The following is a 24,637-nucleotide window of genomic DNA, read 5'->3' as shown; positions in this document are numbered from 1 at the left end:
ACTGACCAACCGATTGGTCAAGACAGTCCTCGGCCTGAAGTGGGGTGATGACAACGGTTCACCAGCCCAAGACAAAATGGTTAATGTAAGGACTATGTGGGGCTTCCCAGGTGGCTCAGTGGTAAGACTCTGCCTGCAATGCAGGAGCCACAGGAGACACAGGTTCTTGGGTAGGGAAGATACCCTGGAGAAGGAAACAGCAGCCTACTCCAGCATTCTTGCCTGAAAAATCCCATGGACAGAGGAACCTGGGGGGGCTACAGTCCATGTCACAACACAACTGAGCGACTGAACAACAACAAAAGATAATGTAGGTGGTCCTTCATTAAGCTCAAAGCAATCAATATATCAGAATGCCGTTCTTCCAAGAGGAAGTGCTTCTTACTCATTAAATGTTAAGATCTCCTTTCTTTTAGGAAATGATCACAGTGGATTTTAATGTTGGATTGATTGTTTTTTAATTTAAATGTATACCTGTGGCGGATTCATTTCAATATTTGGCAAAACCAATACAATATTGTAAAGTTTAAAAATAAAATAAAATTTAAACAAACAAACAAACCCTTACTTGGAAACCAGGGGTCAGGACTCCCCAGTTTTAAAAAAATTTTGAGTGACGAAATTCACATTTTCGGGAACTAGCCAATGCCCACAACTTTGTGACTCAACCAGCTGAGATGTTGGAATCTCTTCCTTGGCCAAGCCTCAGACCTAACAACATGGCACAGCCCCTCTTCAAACCATCCCTCCCGCAGCCCACCCCTCAGCTCCCCTGAGGTGTTGCTCCTCAGACTCTTGTTGGGGGTGAACCATTTTCCTCTGTACCAACCTTCCAAAGACCTGATGTAGGCTGGAAGCCGAACTAGGCACTATCAAATCCCCAGGCACAGGAATGACAGCTGTCTGCAGTGGTCTTATCAACCCACGGTGCCCCTTGTGACTACAGACTAGAAGTGAGAACCAACGTTTCCTGCAAGGGGCTTACACTAAACCATCTCTCCAACAACTTCATTATCACCAATCCAACAGCTGCCTGGCCACAGCTCAAACATCACCTCTCCTCGGAAGCCTTCTCACCACTCAAGGTTGGTTCTTACTCTTCCTCTTCCTTCGTTAAGGACTCGTAGCACCATGTCCATTTAAGCATGCACCTAGTTAGCACACACCACTTGCCAGTTGGTGCCAGGCATGCAAGCAGTGGGGGATGGGTTAAGAAGAAGTCTTTGCCCTTGGCCAGGAGGGAGACTAGCAATGCAAACACAATGCTGAGGGTGATAGTGGTGAGAATAGCAGAAATGGCACAAAGGAAGGGGAGTCAACTCTGAGGCCAGGGAACAGAGTCAAGGAAAGCTCTGCAGAGAGCTCTACTGGCTCCCTCAGCTCCACCCCGGGAGAAGAGTCATGAGTGTCCACTTGGCTGCCGTGGGCATGGAGTATGCCAACAAACCTGAGCTGAATGGATGGTGCGCAGTTCTTCTCCCTGCCACCAATACAAGAAACGAAGAGGATTTCAATAAACCTTGAGAAAACGTGATGAAGGTTCAATGTACAAGAAAACACGAGAGAACGTGATGGAGGAGGACAGGACAGAAAGCCACCAGATGGGACTGCTCATGGTTCATAGTAACTATGTCTCACTGGGTTTTAAAATCCAAACCACAAAGGCTCCCAAAGTACTGGAAATCATTTCTTAAATCAGATGTTCATGCTCCTTTTCTTTATACTTTTGGGTATATCTTTAAAATCGAACAATAACTATCTAAAAATATAACCCGAGGACAAGAAGTGTGACCACCCCCCCTTCTTCATCCTTTTCCCAATAAAGAAGTGTCTTCCAAAATAAAGACTTCACAACATACAACTCCGTGACCAGAAAACAGGAATCATTTACTCTAAAGGCTGGCCTGCTGAGTCTCAGACACACTAAACGCAGGACGCTATTTCAACACCCACTTGTTTTCTGCCAACTCATCATCCAAGTCGCTATTAGACCCTGAGGGGAAAAACACTTTTTCAACAGGAAGCTGAGCACATTTGTGGTCTCAGAACCCTGCATTTGGGGGCACAGAGAAAAACAAAGTATTTGCTCAAAAAAATAAAAGAGCCTGCCAGAGCAGGTCTACAGAAGAGAGCCCAAGAGGGCAAGGGGAAGCTGGACAAGCCGGACAACACAGTGGGGCCAGCTGCTTGCCATCCATCTCTGTGCTGAGGAGTGTCCCTGCCACGCGCCTGAATTACCACATTGAGTACCTCTTCTAAAATATGACCTGAAAGTGACCTGGCCAGGAATGAACCTCAGTGGAACTGCCTATTCTTATGCCCTGCTCTCTCTCCCACTAAATTCCCACCCAGCCTTCACACAAAGGCCAAGCCTTCACGTTTGCTTTACTGCATGTGCTTTCAAGATATTGTTCAGGTTTCCATCTACTGCAGAGGTTCTCAAGTTGTGGAGTACATAGAAAGTCATCTGGGGAAGCAAGTAAAATTGCAGATTCCTGGATCTTCCTGCCCAGAGCTTCTGATCTGGTAGGTCTGGGGTTGGGGCCCAGGACTCTGCCTTTTACAAGCACTCTAGGTAGCATTAACATAGGTCCCTAGAGTATGTTTTGAGGAATGCTGGTTTGCAGGCTCACCTGCTAACCACCACCTCCCTCCCACCCCCATGAAGATCTTGAAGAGTGAAGCACCAAGAAAAACAACTTAGGCTCAGGAACTACTACATATCGTTGTTCTCTGACGTTTCACTTGTGGCTTTTGCAAAGCGACAGATGAAATGGCTGTGCTGGGTTGCCGCATCTGAATATCTACATTTTAACTCTGCCTGAATCTTAACTTTTAAGCCACATTTTCTCTTTCTCTTGTTTTATTTATGTTGATCCTTTTTTACAGTGTGTACTCTTGCCTGGAGAATCCCATGGACGGAGGAGCCTGGTAGGCTGCAGTCCATGGGGTTGTTAAGAGTCGGACATGACTGAGCGACTTCACTTTCACTTTTCATTTTCATGCATTGGAGAAGGAAATGGCAACTCACTCCAGTGTTCTTGCCTGGAGAATCCCGGGGACGGGGGAGCCTGGTGGGCTGCCATCTATGGGGTCGCACAGAGTCAGACACGACTGAATCGACTTAGCAGCAGCAGCAGCAGCATTCTTATGCTATCTCAAAAACCTTTGTGAAGTAGGCAAGGGAACAATCCTTCAAAGATCAAACTTTGAATTTCAAAGCTTTTCCAGGATCCTTCAGGCCAACTGGTCCGTGCTCCAGATGCCTTACGAACACTCTTCACCTACCAATGTTTCAACCTTTACAAGCCCACATCCAAGCCTCCTGGGAGGAGGGTGCTAGTCTATCTACCTGCTTCCTCTAGTAGACCCTAGTCTCCTTGAGGGTAGGGGCTGTATACCATTCCTTTTGAACTTGGAACAGTTTCTGAAAGAACAGGCTGTACAAATGTTGGTGACCCCCACAACACATTCAGCTATGAACTAAGAAGCTGAGTTAGCAGAATTGGGAGCCATCTTGCCTATATGATGCTTAAGAATCTAGACTGTTGTCCTAATTACACACCTACACCCAAGGTGACCAAGGGCAAGAAAACTCTCCCTTCTGAGCTCTAAAGATGCCTTTGGTTTCCAGGTATAGCACCTAATTCATGACCTACGGGCATATCCCCCACCCTACATTTTAAAATGAGTTTCCTCCAGATTCTAGCCCTATAATATTAGACACAGTGGTAGTGTATAGCCTCATCTTCTAAACAATATATTGCTATTTCCTCATCTAAACCTCACACTGCCACATCAAACAGGTGCTTCCCCAAATACTACTTGTTCCTTGAGAAAATAACTCCAAAGCTCAAAGTGTAACATGGGTCGTAAAATCATCAGAAAAGCCTTGGATGTTCATCTGGTCCAGGATCCTATTACCAAAGACACCAAGGCTTAAACCTAAGGGAGTGAAGTCAAGGTCAGATTCCATCACCTTGAAGGGTCAGAATCCACCTTGAAACAGGCCCCTTGGATAATCCTAGCAGACCAGAGCTGGAGGGACCTTGAGAATTATATTTTAACCCCAGTGTTAAACAAAGGACAGAGAGCCTGACGGATTTCTGCAAGGACACTTAAGATTTGCAAAAAAGTCATCTTTATCATCTCCTTATTAATCCTTTAAGGTTCTGATGATCATGGCTACATCTACACAGTGGGCAGCAGATCATAGCTCACGTGGCCCTTTGCTTTCCTTCCACTGCGCCCAGGGGGATAGTCCATCTCAGAACTCCAGGGTTCAGAATCCATGGGGATTCTGACTCAAGGAGCCTAAAAGTGAACCCAATGTAACATCGCTGATCTAAACCCTTCTCAAGTGTATTTCCACACATACATGGTCATGGTTCAGAATTCAGAGTGGGCAGTAGAAACAAGGATAGAGAACTAGGAAGCCCTGGGAGACCCCAGGACTGGGCGCCTAACAGTATACATCTGTCCTGGGGTAACCCAAAGAGGTTTCTACAGGCACAGAGATGCAAGGCCTGAGATCAGGAAGCAGTACCCAGGAATCAAGGCTTTTACAGCCCAGTAAACAGGCTTCCCCCATTTGTCCTCTGGGAAAAAACTGTCCCAGGAGGAATTTCTGCTTTGTTTGGTTCCAGCCCAAACGCACACTTCCTCCTCACCCAGCCCTTCTCCTGCCGGGCTGGAATTTGTGGAAACTGCGCCTGCTCACCGTTATTACTACCAGGAAAGGCTTGGGGGGCCTGGAAATTCTATGTTAGCCCCCAGGATGATCCAGCTGTATATCTCTCTCCTCTTAGAATCAGGGCACTTCTGGAAGGGATGATTTGAGCTTCTCAGAAAGGATTAGATGATACAGGTCTGGGTGTTATTTTAAGACCTTCCCCTGCAGGCAGAGGCAGCCTCCCAGTCTCCTCTGGGTCTGACACTATCAGCCTGGAGCCAGTCACCAGCGGGTAGCCCAGGGTCTGCCAGGCCCAGGAAGGCGGGAGCCACACTTCCCTCCACTCCTCTCCTGATGACTTTCCCCTCCCTGGATGCCGGGGGAGAGCACTTTGCTTTCTGCCTTCTTAGGCCATTTGTTACAAAAGGTGTGGAAATTTGACACACGGTTCTATAGGAATCAAATGCAATTTCTGAGGGAAGCAGCACAGGGGGAAAGACCAGGTTTAAATCCCTACTCCAGAAGTAGAGAATGGACATGTGGGCATGAGGGCAATGGGAAGGATGGCACAGATCGGAAGAATGGCATTCACAAACATACACTACCAAGTGTAAAACAGATAGCTATGGGAAGCTACTGGATAACACAGGGAGCTCAGCCCGGTGCTCTGTGATGACCAGAGGGGAGGGATGGGGGTGACTGGGAGGGAGATCTGAGAGGGAGGGGGTATACTTATAGTCAATTCACTTCGCTGTACAGCAGAAACCAACACAACATTGTAAAGCAATTATACTCTAATAATAAAATTTAATAAAAAAGCAAAAAATCCCTACTCTACCTCTGAAAAGCCACAGGCATGTTTTACCCTCTTTGAACCTTATCTGTGATACAGCACAGTGCCTAATAGATAGTGGGTTTACAACACAGATTTACTGAATAAATATATGAATAATACCTGCATGCGGACCTTACATTCTAAGAGGCAAAGTCATTCTTAACAGAATTCAATAGAGGCTAAGAAGTCATAAGACAGACTGTTGTGGAGAATCACCAGAGCTTAGTCATACCAGCACATTTAAAATGTGGAGGGACTAAGGGTATTCACATAGTTATAGAAAAAGGCTACTGGTGAGAGAAAGCATAAAACCAAGGGGGGGAAAGTCTTCCCTTCAAACAAAAGATAGCATGGTCAGAGTGAATAGATAAAGGACAGACTGAGAGAAGAGACCTGCAATGTCTGAGACCAGCAAGAGATTAGTATCCAGGATGTATAAGGAAATCTTACATATCATCACGAAACCACAAGAGCCCCAGCCAAAGAAGAATTATGAATAAGCAATTTACCAAAGAAGACTCCCAAAGGCCATCAAGCATACGAAAAGATGCGCCAGCTCATTTGTCATCAGAGAAAATCAAGTTAAAACAAGAGCTCACCCAGCATATCTAATCGTTTGGCAAAAATGAGGAAGTTCGTTAAGGCTAAGTATTTGTGGAGAGGTACAGAGACGCTCTGCGCTCTGCTGGTGGAGATGTAAACGGGGGCAGCCGGTCTGCAGCCCTATCTGGCACTCAGGGAGCAGCATAAATTCACACACAGGTCTATGGAGAAGGCTGTTTGTTCCTTACGTCACGATGTGAAGGTAGTGTGGGAGTCTGTCATTAATGGAGAGAGAAAACTGGGATGAACACCACAGACACTAGATTACACATGGCAACGTGGATGGACCTTAAAATCAAGGGTGAGTGCCTGGAGCCCAGCTCCTGGTTTCTAAACACCATCCTCTACTAACAAGAACGAGAGCTCATCGGAGAAGTGGCTGATTCCGGGGCTGAGTCAAAACGAACAAGAGGGGGCTGGAACATCTTGATTTGTCTAAAAGTGAAGGCAATGCTCAAAGAACAGAGGGATGTGCCCAAATGACACAGGAGCTAGCCTGACGGGGATCTCGTCGGCCAAATCTGGGACGTACGTGCTTAGTTGCTCAGCCGTGTCTGATTCTTTGTGACCCGAGAGAGTCTGAACATTAAAATAAATAATGTTAGTGAAGAATTATGAACTACTGAACAAAGAAGGATCTCTAACTCTGTACTAATATATGAATGGGAAGAAGGGAAAGCTCTTCCTCATAAGAAAATGCCCACTAATAAATGTAGAAGCAATGATAGAATTAGATCGCCAAACACCGTAAAAGTAATCGATTCCAGTAAGAATCACTGATAGGTGCTAAAAGCCAATGGATGGAAGTTTGAGGAATAACAAGATATTCACATAATCTCAAAGTAAATGCCCGTAAGACACATTTTAATTAAAATGGGTAAAATAACAAACTTGAAAATGGAGAAACGGCAGATGCCACCATAATGAAAAGATCAAAGTTCACTTGGCCAATAAGGAACAAATTAACAGCATGTGTTTCTACATAATACGTATTAAGAAGAACTCGGCAACATTCACCCAATATTCTTGCTGTAAATGCATAACTTGAACCTCACCACAAGGAAACATCAGACTCAAATTGAGGGGCCTTTATAAAACAACTGGTCTGTGCTCTTCAACAATGTCAGTGTTATGTAACACAAAGAAATGTCAGGCATTTTTCCAGATTAAGAGACTAAAGAGACATGATCATGGAATAAAATGCCTACTCTTCAATTTCCTTTTAGTACAAGGACAATCTTGGGACAAGCAATAAGATCTTCATAAGGTCAATAGATGGGATAATAGAAAATTTTCAATGTTGATTTCTTGATTTGGTCATTGTACTAACTGGTTATATTTTTAAAATTCTTATTTTTAGGAAATACACACTGAATATTTAGGGATAACAGGGCATGATTTGGAATATCACACATGCACATACATGGAGAGAAAGAAGAAAAAAGCAAATACAGCAAATGTAAACATTTGGGGAATTCAGGGGGATCCAAAGGCTATCCCTGACAGTTGGTAAAGAATCTGCCTGCGATGCAGGAGACCCCGGTTCGATTCCTGGGTCAGGAAGATCCCCTGGAGAAGGGAAAAGCTACCCACTCCAGTATTCTGACCTAGAGAATTCCATGGACCGTCCATGGGGTCACAAAGAGTCAGACACGACTGAGCCACTCTCATGTTCAAAGGCTATCCAGAAATTCTTTGCATAATTTTAACAACTTTTCTATGAGTTTGAAGTTATGTCAAACGTTTTAAAAATTGAAGAAGAAAAAAAGAAGAAAGAAAAAGCAGAAGTGGGTAAAAAAAAAAATTAGAATCAAAATGAGCTATAAAAAATACCATTGGGACTTCCCTGGTAGTCCAGTGGTTAAGACTACAAGCTTCCAGTGCAGGAGGGCACACAGATTTGATCCCTGGTTGGGGAACTAAGATCCCATATGCCACATGGCATGGCAAAAAATAAAATGGTTTATAAGTTAAAATATATATATATACACACATACACTATATGATCCACTTACACGGCATTCTCAAAAAAATAAAACAACAGTAATGATCAGTGATTAACAGGGGTGAAGGGTGAGACGAAAATATGACCACAGGGGGATTCTGGGGGGAGGGGTGAAAAAATATTTTACATCTGGATTGTGGTAGTTTTATACATATGTGTATATATACATATAAAAATTCATAGACCTATAAACCAAAAAGGCCAATTTTATGTATGTTAATTTAAAAAATTAAATTAAAAATTGCACATATATGAAGCAGTGGCTCCCATCTGGTAAGAGCAAAAAACAGATACACATTAAACACTTTAATGCCCATGGTGGAGTTGGAAAATGGAAGTGGGAATGAGGATCAAAGAGAACAAATAAGGCAAGAGAGTCCTTGATAATAACAGGCTATGAAATAAAAAGTTGGATGGCTGGATGGAAGGGAAGAAAAGGAAAAAAAAGTACACAAGGGAATACATAGGCGAGTGGTGGAGGATGGCGCAGGATGAGGCCTTCCAGGGCTGCACAGAGTGGAGTTCTGACCTCTGGACCAGACCAAGGTCCCTGAAGGGCTTCCGCAGTTCTGCGGGGACGGGTTCATCAGCCTGACCACCTGACTCCAACCAACACTTGAGAACAACTCACTGCTCTGCTCCGACTTCTGACTTCACAGCTGCCTGATTACACTATGGCTTCCCTTATAGTGCTGCCAGCAGCCAGAGAATGCTAAGCCAGTTGACAACAGTTTCAATCTTCCAGTAGCACAGCACAGCTTAGCATTCCAGCATGTAAATAAGTCTCATGGGGGTTTTATTTCTGAGTCAGCTGACCTTCTGATCAGTTTTGGAGCCTTGACTGCATTTCTGGATCTGCAGTGCTAGTTACCAGTATATCCTTCCCTCTCCAACTAGAACCAGACCTTGGACTATGGAAAGCTTGCTGCCCTACAGGCCACCTGGGCAGTCAGCCAGCCATGCACTCCTGACAATACCTCTTTGGCATCAGGACCTCTTTGAGTGCAGCCTGTTCCAATTTCTTCCTCTAAGGAGTGGAGATAATAATGTGTTCTCTCCACATGGTAAATGAGATAACACATATACAGTCTTACCACAGTGCTTAGCACTAATACATGTTCAATAAATATTACTTCGTACTAACAGATGTTCAATAAATATTACTTCGTCTTCTCCCCTGACTCCCTAGAACTTCAAAGCATACAGATTATTACAACTCTGTAATCACAAGTGGCTGAAATTTCACATTTCTACTCTAATCCACCAGCATCGATGATAGATTAAGAGCTCAAAGGGTTCTGTGGGTATGATATAAGGGTTCTTACAACATATGATTCTATTTGGTTTTTACTGTCAGGGACAAGTACTAAAATGCTTAAGAATCAGCTTAGAAAAGAATACCAAAAAAAATTTTTACAATCTTGGAAACATGAAGAACTTCCTAAGTGCCAAAACAACCTGAAGTCATAAAGGAAAAGACAGACTTAAATATATGAAACTTTTATATGATCAAAGATACCAGAGATAAAGTTAAAAGACACATGACAAATGGAGAGATCATATTTGCAAATGATATATTATAAAGGAGTAATATCCATAGTCTTAAAAACTCCTGTAAACATATTTTAAAACTGTTAGAAAAATGGATAAAAATATTAACAAGTAATTTACAAAAGAAATACAAACAGCCAACTAATACATTAACATTTGCTCAACACCATCAGTAATCAGAGAAACTAACTAAAACAAGATACCACATTTGACCATCATATTGATAAATGTAGAAAGAGTGATGATAAATATCCAGTGTGGAAAACAGGCAATTTCCATACACTGCTGATGAATGTAAACTAGAGGACAATTTAACAGTATTTATTAAAATGTTGAAAGTACATGATCTTTAGACCCAAATCAATAACCTAACCTTCTACCTTAAAAAGATTTTTAAGAAATAGAAAAACAAACTAAACAAAAAGCTAAAGCAAAACAGAAGGAAGAAAATAATAAAGATTAGAGCAGAAATTAATGAAATAGAGAACAGAAAAATAACAGAGAAAATTGATGAAGCCAAAGTTGGTTCTTCGAAAAGATCAACAAAATGCCATACTTTTGGCTAGACTGATCAAGGTGGGAAAAAAGAGAGATAGAGAGAGACAAAATTACCAAACTTGGGAATGAAAACAGAAATACTCCTAACAACTTTGGAATGAAAAAAAAAAAAAAAGGATTATAAGAGAATACTATGAACAACCATGCCAACAAATTAGATGAATTAGATGAAGTAGGCAAATTCCTAGGAGGACATAACTATCAAAACTGACTGAAGAATAAAAAGAAAATCCAAATAGACCTGCAACAAGTAAAGGAATTGACCCAGTAATCAAAAAGCTTCTTACAAGTAAAAGTCCAGGCCCAGACAGTTTCACTAGTCAATTTCACCAGATATTTAAAGAAGAATTAATACAAACCCTTCACAAACTTCTGAAAATTGAAGAGGAAGGAACTCATCCCTATTTACTCTGTGAGGCTGTGTTACTTTGATTCCAAGTTCAGACAAAGACATCAGGAGAAGGATGAAAAGGGAAACTACAGATTATTTGCCAATTATACTTCAATAAAGCTGAGGGAAAAACTCTATAGATCAATGACTCTTATGAACAAGAATTCTCAACAAAAATATTAGCAAGAGGTATATGAAAAGGATGACATACCACAACCAAGTGGGATTTATCCCAGGGATTCAAGTTTGATTTATACCTGGAAAAGCAATCGGTGTATCATATACCACATCAATAGAATGACCAATGACAAAAACCACATGATCATCTCAACAGACACAGAAAAGCACTTGACAAAACACACCACCTATTCACGATAAAAACATTCAATAAACTAGGAACAGAAGGGAACTTCCTCATCTGATAAAAAGCATCTGCAAAAATCCCACTGCTAAGATCATACTTAAAGACTGAATGTTTTTCCCCTAAGATCAGAAACAAGACAAGGATGTCCTCTCTTACTCATCTATTCGACGATGTGCTGGAAGTTCAAACCAGGACAAATAGGCAAAAAAAAAAAAAAAAAAAATTGCTGTGAGAATCACTGAAAATAATGCAGATGTAGTACTTTTCCCATGCTTGGCATGTAAGTAAGATGCTAAGTAAGATTATCTGTTGTGGGTGTGGTTGATGTGGTTTTTGCTGGAACCTAGAACCCTAGATTCATAGCGACTCCCACTGATTGGGTTTTCAAGCTAACCAATTTACTTGTGATTTGGGGCCTAGCTATGGGAATTGCTGGGAGGGTCAGCTGGGTGTGGATTTGGCCAGTAACTGACTCAATCCTGGCTCAGGGTGCACTGACAGTCACCCAGGTCTACATGGCTAGCTGTCCTGCAGCCCAGACATTCAACTGTATTACGCAGGAGTTCAAGGCTACATCAGAATCCCCAGGCAGGAGGAGACACCAGAGAATATCCAGGCCAACCCCTTATCTCATTTAACAGATGGGTAAAGTGAGGCCTGGGGAAGAGAACGTGACTTCTCTCGGATCACTCAGTAGGCTGGTGCCAAAACGGAACTTCAGGGTGTGGTATCCTGGCTTCCAGCCCCTGGGTAGACACAGGCTGTCTAGGCCTGTGTCTTAGTTTTCTAACAGGACAGTGGTACAGGCCACTAGGTGGCCCAGCCTGAGCCCACCTATGTCCAGCCCAGCGCCTGTTTTTTTGTTTTTTTTTTTTAACACAGCCATTCTTAACTCCTGTTCAGTTCAGTTCAGTCGCTCAGTCGTGTCCTACTCTTTGCGACCCCAAGAACCGCAGCATGCCAGGCCTCCCTGTCCATCACCAACTCCCAGAGTCCACCCAAATCCATGTCCATCAAGTCGGTGATGCCATCTAACCATCTCATCCTCTGTCATCCCCTTCTCCTCCTCCCCTCAATCTTTCCCACCATCAGGGTCTTTTCAAATGAGTCAGCTCTTCGCATCAGGTGGCCAAAGTATTGGAGTTTCAGCTTCAACATCAGTCCTTCCAATGAACACCCAGGACTGATCTCCTTTAGGATGGACTGGTTGGATCTCCTTGCAGTCCAGGGACTCTCAAGAGTCTTCTCCAACACCACAGCTCAAAAGCCTTAACTCCTGAGACTCCACCAAATATCCAAAGCTCCCTCCAGCTTCTACCCTGACCACCCAGCTACGGTGTAGTCTGTGATGGCCTCGACCCAGGACACTGACAAACAATGATCACCTGGAGAAGGGAACACTGTGAATGACCATAGAAGCCTGGCACACCTGACACATGGCAGCCCACGCTCCAGGTTCCCAGTGTTGCAGATCCAACAAGGTGGAAGTTTCTCCTTGGGGCCTGGGGTAGGTCTGTTCAGATAAGCAGGCCACCGTCTCTACCAAAATGGCTAAACTCTGTTCCTAAACTGTGGATACAGCCTCAGTCTCCTTCTCCTGACTGCTCCAGAGCAGAGAGAAAAAACTGCATTTGAAAAACATTTTACTTGGCAGCCTACTGTGTGGAACGTACACCTTTGCTGCCTAGGGGATGTGTTGTGCGTTGATCAGAATTCCATTACCAAGTACCTCAGATCATCCTATCCTCTTATCAACCCTCTGAGGTAAGGATGATCTTTCCTCTTTACACAGGAAGGAGGTCTTGCCCTGGGTCCCACAGGAACAAGATGTTCACAGCAGCTCCAGCCCAGTTCCAAACGGATCCTGGGAGCACCCCATTGAGACACAGCTGATTGCTGAGGAATGTAGTAGAAGAGAGGACATGCGGAGGGGCTGCAAGGCTAAGGAAGCAGCTGTCACAGGCTGAAGCCACCTCGTCTACTTGGTGTAAATCTCTGGTCAGTGACATCACTAAAGTCATTCGAACATTTGTGCAAGTGGTAGGCTGGCAGGCTCCTGTTTGTCTACAGAAAAGACATGTGTATGGGGTAGGGCTGTGGCTACAGGGTCAGAAACAGCAATTCCTGTTTGCAGACCTCGGGCTTCTGATCAACTTATTTATATCCAATCTAATTTGAAGTCTTTCTTCATTTGGGCCCCGTGTCTGGATCCCATAAACCAGGGCTGTCAGAGCAGTTTGTGCAGATGGGCTAATGGTCAGGTGCCCAGGCCATTAGAGCCTAACATGGGTTCTGCGTGTGGTATTTCCAGCAACCGACCTGCAATGTGTGAGATCAACAGCATTGTAAAGCCAGGCTTTTAAAGCTGGGATCTGCCCCCAATCTACAGGTATGGCTCCACAAATAAAGAAAAGGTCCTTATGTTGTGTAAATCAACTCTTTGGCAAAGGTGTGTGAAGTGTAGAAAGAGCCACGTGTAAGGTTCCTCTGTGGATACCCAGTAACCTCAGTAGGAACTGCCCACAGGAAACGGCTTCTAGGAAAAGCCTCACATCCAGAGCACCTGCAGGGTCCTACACAGGAAACTGCACACACACACACACACACACACAGCTGAGAGCATTATGTGTGAGACTCCAGATAAATCTGACTTTCCCTGGGAACCCACACTCTTTAGAAGTTAAAATCCCTAGTGTTAGTGGCCCAGTCATGTCCAACTCTTTGTGGCTCCCTGGACTGCAGCCCATCAGGCTCCTCTGTCCATGGGATTCTCCAGGCAAGAATACCAGAGTGGGTTGCCATTCCCTTCTCCAGGGGGTCTTCCTGACCCAGGGATCAAACCTGGGTCTCCCACATTGCAGGCAGATTCTTTACCATCTGAGCCACCAGGGAAGCCCCAGCCCAGGAATTTATTGAGCCAGCCAAAAAGTTCATTTGGGTTTTTCCATACCATCTTACCCCAACTTTTTGGCCAACCCAATAGAATTTAGGGCCTGTGGATTATTCCAACCCTATTGGAAAGCACAGTGACAGTGTGAACCAGTGTCGTAAAGATGGCCATATCCTCTGGCCTAGAAATTCCCCTCTAGGAATTTATCCCCAGGAAATAATTCAACTGAAACAAGAAGCAACATGCAGCAAAGATGATCTATGATGGGGAAACACAGGATATTTAACCTTAAGGGAATAAGCCCTAAGGATTTCAGAAAGGAGCCACAAAAGATAGTTCAGGTAACATAAGCAATAGTTTATAAGATAATGCTGAACAAATATAGTAGAAGGCAAAACAGTTCCCACTATGGTTGCAACAGAGTAAAAAGTATGTATGCACCTGCAAAGTATGCCAGTAGATGTATGGTTTTACTACAATGGGAAGGGGTAGAATTATGCATATTTAAACACTGAATGTGGTGACACTGCACTTTCAACTGAAGAAGAAGGAAAAGAAGCAGGAGAAGGAAGAGGAGGGGAAAGAGAGGAAGAGGAAGTAGATGACTCGGAGAAGGAAGAAGAGAAGGAGAAATATTACAAAGTAAAAGCCAAAATCTTCACAAATAAAAACTATTAGTACTACCAATAAGAGATAACATATCTATATCTATCTGGTGGCTCAGATAGTAAAGAATCCACCTACAATGCGGGAGACCCAGGTTCGATCCCTGGGTTGGGAAGATCTCCTGGAGAAGGAGATGGCTACCCACTCCAGTACTTCTGCCTGGAAAATTCCATGGGAGGAGGAGCCTGGAGGGGCTATAGTCCATGGGGTCACAGAGAGTCAGACACAATTGAGCCACTAACAGTACTACCAGTAAGAGAGAACATATATTTGGAGCTTACTCTGTGTTAGGCACTGCTTCAAGCCCTTTTGTGCCTACTAACTTCACAGCATCCATGAGGTAGATTCTTTTATTATCCCCATTTTACAGGTGAGAGCAGTGAGGTACAGAGAGAATGACAACTTTCCCAAAGCACACAGCTAACCAGCATGATGGAAAGAAACACTTCCCGTGCCATTTCAAAGGTCACCCACCTAAAAGCTTTATGCCTGCTTAGACAGAGATGACAGAGTCCTCAACAGAGGCCTCATCACAAGACCCCTCAGCCCCTCAGGAGCTCCCACAGAGGGGTCGCGTGGCACATAGAACCAGGGTTCCCCCCTAAAAATCCAGACTCCAGGAGGAAGAGGAAGAAGCTCACTAAGGACCAACAGGTGGGCTTCCCAGGTGGTGCTAGTGGTAAAGAACCCACCTGCCAATGCAGGAGATGTGAGAGACTCGGGTTCGATCCCTGGGTTGGGAAGATCCCCTGGAGGAGGGCATGGCAACCCACTCCAGTATTCTTTCCTGCAGAATCCCCATGGACAGAAGAGCCTGGCAGGTTACAATCCATAGGGTCACAGAGTTGGACATGAGTGAAGCAACTTAGCACACACACTTCAGAGAGAGGAGAAGGGACCAAGGCAGTCAGGATTTGTTCGCAATGATATGAACTAGAAGAACCAGAATTCAGAATCCTTGCTCCAGAGGCCCTTGAATTCCCCACACTCCAAGCACCTTTTTCTGCACCTCTCCCCTTCTCCTTCCTCCCTTTGGGCCCTCAGTCTAGCTTCCTGGGCCTGCCCTTGTCCACACACTCCAGCTGCACGGCCTTCTCTCTCTTTTATCATTTTCCCTGTACCATGCCTCAACTTCCTGTCCTCTCCTGCCCTGCCGGGGACAGCCTGCCACAGCTGGGACTTTGTTATGGCACTCTCCCCATGTGAAAGCAACTAGCGATGACAACAGGCAGCAGACTCCTGCCCTTCCCAACCAGGGAGACCGTTCAACATGCTGAGAGATCTTCATTTTGACTCTAGCCCTGGCCCAGACCACCCATCCGGGTCCCTGCACCTTCTCAGTGCCCTGGGAGCACCCCTGCCTCCTCTTATCTTTGTCGGGGTCTGTCCACCGCTGAGGAATGCCCCCGGGGTGGGGCCCAGCCTTTGTTCATGTCCGTGTACTGTGCTTCACAGAGCGTAGTTACCAGTACGAGTTTGCTGAATGAGCAAAGGAGTCCCCACTCATCCTCTTCCTGGGCAGGGGGCCTCCTGCCTTTGGGGTAAGTACTCAAGGCTGCCCATTCTGAACCAGGCAGGGACCTTGCCACGCCACCTAAGGTGCTCATTTGAATGCCAAGAGCTACCCAACACCTCCTCGCCAGTGTCCGAGCCTTCTATAATGCAAATACCAGTTACCCTGGGTCAGCCCTAACTGGGAGTCCTTTCCTGTTTTTTCAAGCTGACAGTATCCTGAAACACGACGGCAGAGGTGCCATTTCAGGATGTCAAAGGCAAAAGGACGGTATGCAAAACAGAAGGACATTTTTAAAGAAATGTTTAAAGGCATTTTCAGAACGCAACCTGTCATGAGGTCAGGCAGTCACTGAAACTTCTGCCAGGGTGCCACCTCGTGACCTGGAGACCCATGTGGTGGGGCAGGAAGGAGCCTGACCTCACACCCTGGTGGTCACACTGGTCTGACATAACCCTGCCCTTCCCTCAGTGCAGCCTCTCCTTCGATAGCCGGGCTCTGTGCCAAATGACCCTGGGCAAAGTCCCAAATCCAAAGTGTGCCTCAGAAGAGAATTTAGCTCCAGAGAGGACATTCAAAGTCGACTGACTTCAAAGCAGACACCTTGCAAAGAGCCTGAGTGTCACGCTCTGCTGGTCTCCGAGGCTTCTCCTGACAGGACTTTGTGGGAACCTATAGATTCTCGCTTCCTGGTCCCTCTCAGATCTCAGGACCCTCTGGAGAGGGGAGGTGGGAGAGCTGTGCTGGTTCACTAGTTTGTTCCCACACCTCTTGCGGACACAGTTCTATCTCAGTCATGTCACCAGAACTGGGTTAGCTAACTGGTGCTCACCCAGCACCATCGCCCCAGGGCCACGAGGCCCAGTCCAGGGACTTGGCTGCTAAGGAGACAGATGGAGATATTACTAAGGAAGCGGACTCCTAGGACATCACACCCACCACAGAGTCATCCTGCAGCCTGGCCCCTTGCCCCCACCCCAGGCACTTACTTCCTGCACCTAGTTTTTAATCAGAGTTCTAGACACAGCCTTTATTCAGCAGTAAGTGGTACTCATCTGCCACCACTAAGAAAACCTGAAATTCTCAATGAGTCTATCCTTTAGTAAAAACAGTTTAAAAACCAAGCCCTTTTCTTTCTTTCTTTTTTTAAACCAAGCCCTTTTCAAAAAGTGTTCATCCCCTTTTCTTCCTTTTCAAAAAACTCCACTTTGGAAACAATCCAAAAAGTATGTAAAGTTTTATGCATGAGCCTCAGCAAACCACTAAGAAAAACCAAAAACTGTATGTGTGTTCAGCAACAGTTGAAAAATACAAGTTATACCCTTTGTTGTTTTTAAAGGTATAGGACCAAGCCCGTGATAGAATTTTAAGTGAAAAAATCCTGGCCATCAGGCTATCTAGATCTATCTGTACCAATCTATCTGTCCATTTGTAAAAATTTATCAGCTAAATTCTTAAACATGTATAAGACAAACTTTGCCAATATGCCTGGTGTAGGTATAGGAATATACATGTGCTTTTCAACCTCTTTTAACTTCTCAAATATTTTTCAATGAGCCCACATTACCTTTTACAAAAAGGAGGAAAAAAGATTACTCTCTCCTCAAAGAAAAAAAACAGGCAAAGCCAAGACCCACGGCCCTGGCCTCTGGTATCCTAGTGAGACAAATTCTCCACCTCTCTCTCTGAGCTTTGTGAGGGGCTTGGAGAGGCGGCAGGGGGAAAGAGAAGCCGCTATGTTACACACCCAGACCAGACATTAAAATCCCTGCCAAAGAATTCAGCAACAGCCAATAATATAGCCCCTGGCCTGCATTTGTACAGGGAAGGGGCGGGCAGGGCCAGGCTGAAAAGTGGAACCTGAAACACTGAGCGTGTGACTCAGCCCTTCTGCCTCCTAAGGACGAATCCCTTCAGGCCACGTTCACCCAGAACCAGCTTCTTGCCAGGCCCTGTCCCCTATCCTTCAGGCCACCACGACCTTCCAACTTGAAGGTCTGGCCTTTAGAACACGATCGAAGATCTCTCTCCTAGGCCAGCGACTGCGCAGGCCCAGGTAAACAGAGAGGCCCCACAACGGAGGCTTTTGCAATCACAGGCACGGTCCCTCACCAAGTTAAGAGTCAGGTGGAACCCTGTGGATGTCACCGAATCCAACTGCACGCCCTGTTAGCTCCTCAGATGTCAGGGTCTGGCTTACAGTGATCTCATCACCTGGTCCACATGGGCAGTGCTAGAGGCAAAGGTAAAAAGATCCTCGAGGGAGTTAGCTTAGGGAGGACCACCATCCTAAAACAACTGGAATGCTGCTTAACCAGATAAGAACTGGAATTTCCAGGTGGACGTGGCTTCAAGCAGAATTTCCATCTCCACTTCATGAACAATGATCAGGAAGTCAGGCATGGGAGGCAAGGTGGAAGGGGGTCAGTGAAGAAATCACCCGGTCTGTCTTGACCACAGGATGCCTGGGCCCCTTTCACACACTGGCCAGAGCCTAGCTGAGCCTGAAGGGGATGAGACTCCTGGCCCTGCCCCCAGGATCTAGAGGGTCCCCAGGCTGGAATCCATGGAAGATCCAGGATTAACTGTTTTGTCTTCCCCAAACCATAAATTTGTCTAGCCCCAGCCTGGAAACCCCTACTCTGCTGCTAACCAAAGACCATAATATCCAACCATACGGCCACTGATGTATCATTATAGTCATTATAAAGCAACAAGTTAAAAATTACCCAGCAGAGCTAATGCAAGGCTTCAGAAATCAGAGGAACATTTTCACACAATCAGATAAAACCAGGACTGGAAAACTTGGTCCCAGTTCTGGGTTTCTGAATAAGAGAAAGAAAGAAGGAAGGAAGGAAGGAAAGGGGATGGACAGGGAGGCAGAAAGACTAAACGTGTTTGGACACACTGTGGCTTCCCTAAGTGACATCAGTATGATTTAATTATGTCTCCTCTGCCTAAAGGGGCTTTTCAGGTGGCTCCATGATAAAGACTCTGCCTGCAATGCACGAGATGTAAGAGACGCGGGTTCAATCCCTAGGTTGGTAAGATCCCCTGGAGGAGGGCAAGGCAACCCACTCCAGTTTTGCTGCCTGGAGAATCCCAAGGACAGAAGAGCCTGGAGGGCTACGACCCAAAGGGTCGCAAAGTGTTGGACACAACTAAAGTGATTTAGCACATGTACCTCTGCCTAAGTTGTGAGTTCCAAAGGAGGAGGCATTTTGTTGTCTCCCTCTCCATAGCTCTAGCACTCAGCCTAGGAACAGGCACACCGTCAAATCCAGACAAACTGTTACCATATCAGACCTCTCAGATGGACCCACCTGTAAACCTAGCAGGGATCTTCCCAAACTCAAGGCCACATTAGGCTGCCCTGAGCCTCTGCACTAAGGGTCTACTGGGCAATAACTTTTAAGCAAAAGCATTAGACTGGGAAGCAGGATATCAGTTTTTCTAGCCCCAGCTGGCTACTGCCTGACTGAGTGGCCTGAGGCAAGATCCTTCCCCTTTAGCACAGTGCATGACAGGGGTCAGGAAACTGGAGACCTATCCTGGGATGTTGTGGTTCCAGGATGCCACAGTTTGAGTCCCATCTTATGCGTGGCTCAGGCACCCTGTAATCCATGGAACTTTCACCTGGTTCATCAGGTGGAGGCACCCATGTGCTTTCACAGAATCTGGGTCAAATTATAACAGACAGGATACACTTCTGCGACCATCAGGCTGCATGGAAAATAGTGAGCCAAAAAGTCATGGAGGGCATTTCTCCTTCTCAGACTGTCAGACAAGAAAGCAAGTCTATGTGTATGTTAGGAAATTATTTTCCCCAGGAAAAGCAACAGGATAAAACTGGTTTAAAAGACTGTTACCGAACCTCCCAAAGCTTAAAGGTCTGGACACAGGGGAAGTTCCTGGTGCCTCCCCAAGCCCCAGGATGAGGCTCCACCCCAAGCCAGAAGGTTACGAGGCTCCAGGACTCATCCCCAAGGAGAGAGACAGCCCTTTCCCGAGCTGAGGCCACATGTCCTCTAGATACACTATGTCCCACGTGTGATGATGGGAGAGTGGGGGGAGTGGGAATTGTGTGCTGCTGAAGAAACACCTGGGAGCTAAAAGCCAGGGAGAAGCCCAGCAAGTGCTCTGTTCTGCCAAGGGCACAGACCATGTCAAAGGTTTGGCTGACAGCCCCCATGAAACCTGGGGAAAAGGGCTCATGGACAAGTGTTCTCTCAGGGCCCTGGCAACCTGCAGCTATTGGCTGGCCCAGACGCCCACGCCTCTTTGGTGCCCACCTCTAGATCAGAGTCTTCATCTAAACATATGAAGAGGATCTTGCCAAAGGGGAGCTGGGCAAGCGGGGCCTCAGGTTTGGGCAGTCCTATACTCATACCCTCCCGCCACTACCCCAAGGGCTGAAACCAACTGTCCAGGTCAGGCTGGCCTCCCCTAACCAGTCCTACCTGAGCCACTGCCCACCCCTCAGCCAGCCCCTCTCTGAGCGGGCAGTGCCAGTCAAGTATGTTGTGCTGCCGCCAAATCCAAGCAGAGATAAACATTCCCGGAAAAGTAACTCAGCACACGGCCGCTACTCTTCCCAGGCTGACTATATCTCAGGCAAACACCCAGGCAGCCAGAAAAGAGAGCCTTAATGCCATGCTCAGTGAGATGCTGCACAGCCAGGCCAAGGGCTGAGATGACAGCACCTACAAGCCTGGACTCCCTGGGAGGACTCCCTGGGAACTTGCAGGAATCCTTAGCAAAGACCCATCTCTCCCCTATAGCTCTCATTCCTGAAAGCCTCACCTCAACCCAGCAGGGATCTGGGGACAGGGCCTACTCTGGCTCCAAACACTGCAACCTGCCCTGATATACAGGGTAGACAGACGCAGGACTCCAACTCTGAAGTGTACTGAAGTCTGGCTGCTGCTGCTGCTAAGTCGAATCAGTCGTGTCCGACTCTGTGCGACCCCAGAGATGGCAGCCCACCAGGCTCCTCTGTCCCTGAGATTCTCCAGGCAAGAACACTGGAGTGGGTTGCCATTTCCTTCTCCAATGCATGAAAGTGAAAAGTGAAAGTGAAGTCACTCAGTCGTGTCCAACTCTTCATGACCCCATGGACTGTAGCCTACCAGGCTCCTCCATCCATGGGATTTCCCAGGCAAGAGTACTGGAGTGGGGTGCAAAGTCTGGCTGAGGCTCTGACAACCCAGGACAGACTGAACAGGGACCTGTGAGCAGCCCAGCCTGGTGCCTGGCTCCAGCAGGAAGGACATGCCCGTCACCCATCACCCACCAGCCAGGAGAGAGCCAAGCATCGGGCATAGACCCTTGGATGCCAGAGAGCAGAGCCCAGTTGTGCACAGGAACTGCAAGTAGTGAAAAGGCCACAGCTTCAAACCCCGAGGGTGCTTTCTCCCAACGACCTCAAAACCACCATGTTAGGCGTTTAGCTGACACCTGCCCAGCTGAACAGATGGGCTTGACTCCCCCAACCCACACAAACACGTCCCTGGAGACTTTCAGCTTTCTCAAGGCCCTCTCCTAACCAGGAACCTCCACATTGCGAGCATCCAGTCCTCGAACCTAAGGGCTCAATAACAGTGAAGAGAAACCCTCTGCCCTCACCTTCCAGAGTTGCCTCGGCAGAAGCCAAAACGTCAGGGTCCCATGCATGTTACATTAAGGTGGACGAGCTAGAGAAGGCCCAGGGCCTCTCCCCACCCCAAACCTGTGCTCTCCAAAACTTTCTCTCTCAGGAAGTCTGTTTGTGCCGTCAGAGTCAACTCAGAAACAAGTGACTGGCCACCCATCACCAGCAACATCATTACGAAACAAAACAAAGAGAACACAGGCCACTGCAGCCCCTCACGCTTCACTGAGAAGGTCCCATACTTCAAACACCATTCTAATGAACTCTGGGTTACGTTCCTTTAATTTGCTAGAGGATTTCTCTTCCTTTCTACATAATATCTGGGCAACAATTAAAAACAAAAGGTCAAAATCTGGCCTCCGTTGGCATGTTAATCGCTCAGTTGTATCCGACTCTTTGCGACCCCATGGACTGTAACCTGCCAGGCTCCTCTGTCCATGGAATTCTCCAGGTAAGAATACTGGAATGGGTAGCCATTCCCTTTTCTGGGGATCTTCCCAACCCAGGGATCAAACCCGGGTCTCCTGCATTGCAGGCAGATTTTTTTTTACCGCATTGCAGGGAGACTCTTTACCGTCTGAGCCACTAGGGAAGTCCCTCTGGGGTGTGAAGACTCACCAGCTCTCTTCCCCTTTCTGTGCTGTTCAGGGCCATCTCCAGAGGCTGACAAAATGGAACTTCAAATCCTGGGTCCTATTTGCATGTACTTAACAAACACAATCTCATATAGTCCTAAAAATAACCCTGTGAGTTAGGCATGGACAAGCCCATTTTACACATGAGAAAGGGATTCTGAGGACCCCATAACATGTCTGAGGTCAGACACACAGCAGCATGGCCAAGATTTCATTTCATTTCCAGGACCAGTTTTAGTCACCCAGACTAACCATCAAGTCCAAAGGAATTCAAGCTTCTGGTTTAAAAAAAAAAAAAAAAAAAAACAAAACCTCAATTCATGTCCGACCAATTCCAAGAACATCCTCCCAAACTTGATATGAAAATACTGAAGTAATTATTGGAAAAATTGAGCAAGAGCATGTAGGAGGCTTGCTCTGCCAGGGCTCTTCGAAAAAGTGACAGTTCCTACTGGCAAGATGCCTGCCCTTCTGCTGGGTCCCTCATTCAGAATGACATTCTCGACATCCTGGCATTGAAACTGAGCAGCCACCTGTCTGGTAATCTTGGGAGCAACCTGTGGCTGCCTTAAGCTTCACTGCCAGTGGATTACAGGTCTAGGGGAGGTTCCGATGGGCACGGGCTCAGCCTCTTCCTGACATAAGGAACGCAAACCCACCAACCCAAGCTCTCTGCTCCCACTGAAACACAGGCTGTAGGCGCCAGTTCAGATCATCTGGGCAAGATACCTGAGACTCCAGGCTGCTACCAAGGAAGGGACAACATGGTACTAACTGGTTACATTGTAGCCCTCCAGCTCCCAGGATACACACACTACACTGGTACAAATACACTCCGCCCCTGGGAGGGCCCCGCTCACAGACATTTTGGGAACCTACATGGGCAGGAAGCTGGGGAGGAGGGCCCCAGGGCAGGCATCTATAGAGAGGAGGAACTGAACACAATAGTGACAATCTACCGAGGGCTTACCCACAGTAAACTAAACTCTTGTTTACACTGCTTCGTCTAATCTTCCAAGAGTCCCCTGAAACAGGTAACCCTTCTTATTCCCATTTAACAGATGAAAAACCAGAGGTTTAGGGACAAGTCACGTTCCCAAACGCTTAGGAATAAAGTTAATCCACACTCAGGAGACGATGGGTCTACCGAAGACAGAGATGTGACCTGGGAGGTCTGCTCCCTTCCCTGCTGGAGGCCTCATCATCAATTTTCTAAGCTAAAGAGGGTTACTCTGAGCTGCCTGGTAGTCCCTAAGCAGAGTTAGCAGGGCGAAGGCTGCTCCGAATTAGTAGGACTCAAACTCCCGAAACTTTTTGAGGTTTGGGCCACAGCTGGGAAGTCTCCAAGGCCTTCTCCGGTTCTGGGGTCGGAGGGGCCTAAAGGTTTTCCAAAACCGTGCCCGACTCAGCCTCCATGAATCCGAAGGGACTCACCTCCCAACCTCTCACCCCAATCCAGCCCGGAACCTCTGTCTGCGGATTAGGGGCTCTGATCCGGAACAGGGGGGGCTGTCTGTCGTGGAAGAGGGCATGGGCGAACCTCCATGGGGATCTTACCGAGCAGCGGGGACTCCTCAGGGCATGCGGTCAGCGAGCGTGTTGTGGTGGAGGGCACTGGGGCCGAAGTCAAGTTGCTCCCCGGGCCCGGGCCAGGGCCGGGGTGAGAGTACGCGTCTAGGTTGGAGGGGGCCCGCGAGCGCGGCTTGGAAGAGTTCTGCAAAGGCGGCGGCGGTGCGACCCCTCGCAGCCGGAGCTCCCCGGAGGGCTGCCCGATAGCGGCGGCGCCGTGAGAGCTTCCCTGAAGCGGTGGGTGGACTCCGACCAGCTGAGGCAGGCGTCTTAGGTCTCGGCCGGCCAGGTAATAGACGAGGGTGACGCCAAGATGCAGGGCGCAGACAGCCACGAGGAGGCGGCAGGCCCGCTGCAGGGACGCGCCCGGCATCGCGGCACTGCCGCCCAGGAGCGGCTCCCGAAACTTCATCTTCCCGCCGCCGCTTTAAGAGGGGGGTGGGCTACCGCGAGGAAGGCGGCCCGCCCGCGGGCCGCCAGCCAGGCACTGCCAGACCGCAGCAACTGGGGGAGGGACGGGAGGCGGGGGGAGGCGAAGGAGCGGCACCGGCGGGCAGGCGGCGGATCTCGGCGACTCTGGCCGGCTCAGCAGCCCAGCCAGCAGAAGTGCGCCCAAGGCGCGGGCGCGGGCTGGGGCGGGGCCGCCAGCGGGGCGGGGGCAGGGCCCCGGTAGAAGCAGAGTTTTCGGGACTGTAGCTGGAGGGCGGGGCCTCCTGGGACGGGGCCTAGTGGGTG

The 24,637-nt window shown here is 47.3% G+C and overlaps 1 protein-coding gene across 2 annotated transcripts in view; it reads right to left on the bottom strand.

The window, feature by feature from the left end:
- Positions 1 to 24,537, bottom strand: part of B4GALT1 (beta-1,4-galactosyltransferase 1) — a 55,723-nt gene extending 31,186 nt beyond the window's left edge. The window contains exon 1 of one of the 2 annotated variants that reach the window (XM_070375473.1): positions 23,891 to 24,537. In XM_070375473.1, the coding sequence (XP_070231574.1) occupies positions 23,891 to 24,314 (424 nt within the window). In that variant the 5' untranslated portion in view covers positions 24,315 to 24,537. The remainder of the gene's footprint in view (positions 1 to 23,890) is intronic. The other variant, XM_005903016.3, reaches the window with a different exon arrangement.
- Positions 24,538 to 24,637: the final 100 nt, after the last annotated feature.

Source organism: Bos mutus, chromosome 8 (assembly GCF_027580195.1).
Source record: "Bos mutus isolate GX-2022 chromosome 8, NWIPB_WYAK_1.1, whole genome shotgun sequence".
NCBI classification, from domain to species: Eukaryota; Metazoa; Chordata; class Mammalia; order Artiodactyla; family Bovidae; genus Bos; species Bos mutus.
The sequence above is the reverse complement of the archived record's forward strand: the minus strand, read 5'-3'. Positions and strand labels throughout refer to the sequence as shown.